This window comes from Plasmopara halstedii, assembly GCF_900000015.1.
Source record: "Plasmopara halstedii genome assembly, contig: Scaffold_526, whole genome shotgun sequence".
In the NCBI taxonomy this organism is placed as follows: Eukaryota; Oomycota; class Peronosporomycetes; order Peronosporales; family Peronosporaceae; genus Plasmopara; species Plasmopara halstedii.
Genome location: NW_020187446.1, coordinates 1,324,897 through 1,325,808, shown reverse-complemented (window position 1 = coordinate 1,325,808; position 912 = coordinate 1,324,897). Strand labels below are relative to the sequence as shown.

Genomic DNA, 912 nt, shown 5'->3' with positions numbered 1-912 from the left:
TCAACCAATGAGCAATTGCCAACGTCGATGTTGACGCTCCAACATCAACCGTATGATGCTGCTGATTATTCCAGCATCCAATAGGAATGTAGGATTGAGATTAGACATGAAAAATTGATCTTATGCAAAATTTGGCGTGATCGTCTTTTGCCTTACGGCAAGCAGTTGGCGACCACGTCACATCAAGTTACAAGATTCTTCAATCCCAGTAGTGAAGCGAGGCAATCCGTGAGTAGACCGATCAGACCTTACCGCTCACACTGCGAGCGGCGCTACGCTAGTATCCATTTGCAACAGGGTTGCCGTGCACTTTGCACAGAGGAAGCTTAGAAAAGCTCACGTGAACAAACACGAAGAGATTATGTTCTTACGTTTCGTTTAACAGCGACCCTAGACGAATATTTAATATATAAATTTGACTATATTTTATAATATAAATGCCAACATTACTGGGCGTGCGGCTTGTGTACCATGGACCTCTCCTTTACGGAGTCCCATCACATTCAGACTTTGAGTTGTTCTGAATATTTACAATCACACCGAAGTGCAATCAAATTTGCACAATAAAAAATTTGTACGAATCATATACCTTGATTAGCAGAGAAATGAAATATCAACTAGATATTTATCAAATAATTTATTACTGTCATGAAAAATAAGAATTTAGGCCTAAATTCGCATACATTATGACTTTAGTTTGCGAATATTTTAGAACTCGGGTTACTCAAAAAGTGATGTAGCCACACGGCAGACACGAACCACAAGCGAACTGATTTGTGTCCATTTGCAATGGTGAGCGATCAAATTCCTCCATTCTCGCTCGGTATGTGCAATTTGTACGCATCATTTGGTGTACATCTAACGTTACTACTTACTGGTACATTGTCACCAATTCTTGTCAATGATATATAT

At 39.5% G+C, this 912-nt stretch overlaps 1 protein-coding gene across 1 annotated transcript in view; it reads right to left on the bottom strand.

Moving 5' to 3' along the window:
* Positions 1 to 646: 646 nt before the first annotated feature.
* The window catches only part of PHALS_11305 (uncharacterized protein), a gene marked incomplete at both ends in the record, with an annotated part of 472 nt that continues 206 nt past the window's right edge, over positions 647 to 912 (bottom strand). The window contains 2 exons of the mRNA XM_024726876.1: positions 647 to 669; positions 760 to 867. Coding sequence (XP_024577509.1) covers positions 647 to 669; positions 760 to 867 — 131 coding nt within the window. The remainder of the gene's footprint in view (positions 670 to 759; positions 868 to 912) is intronic.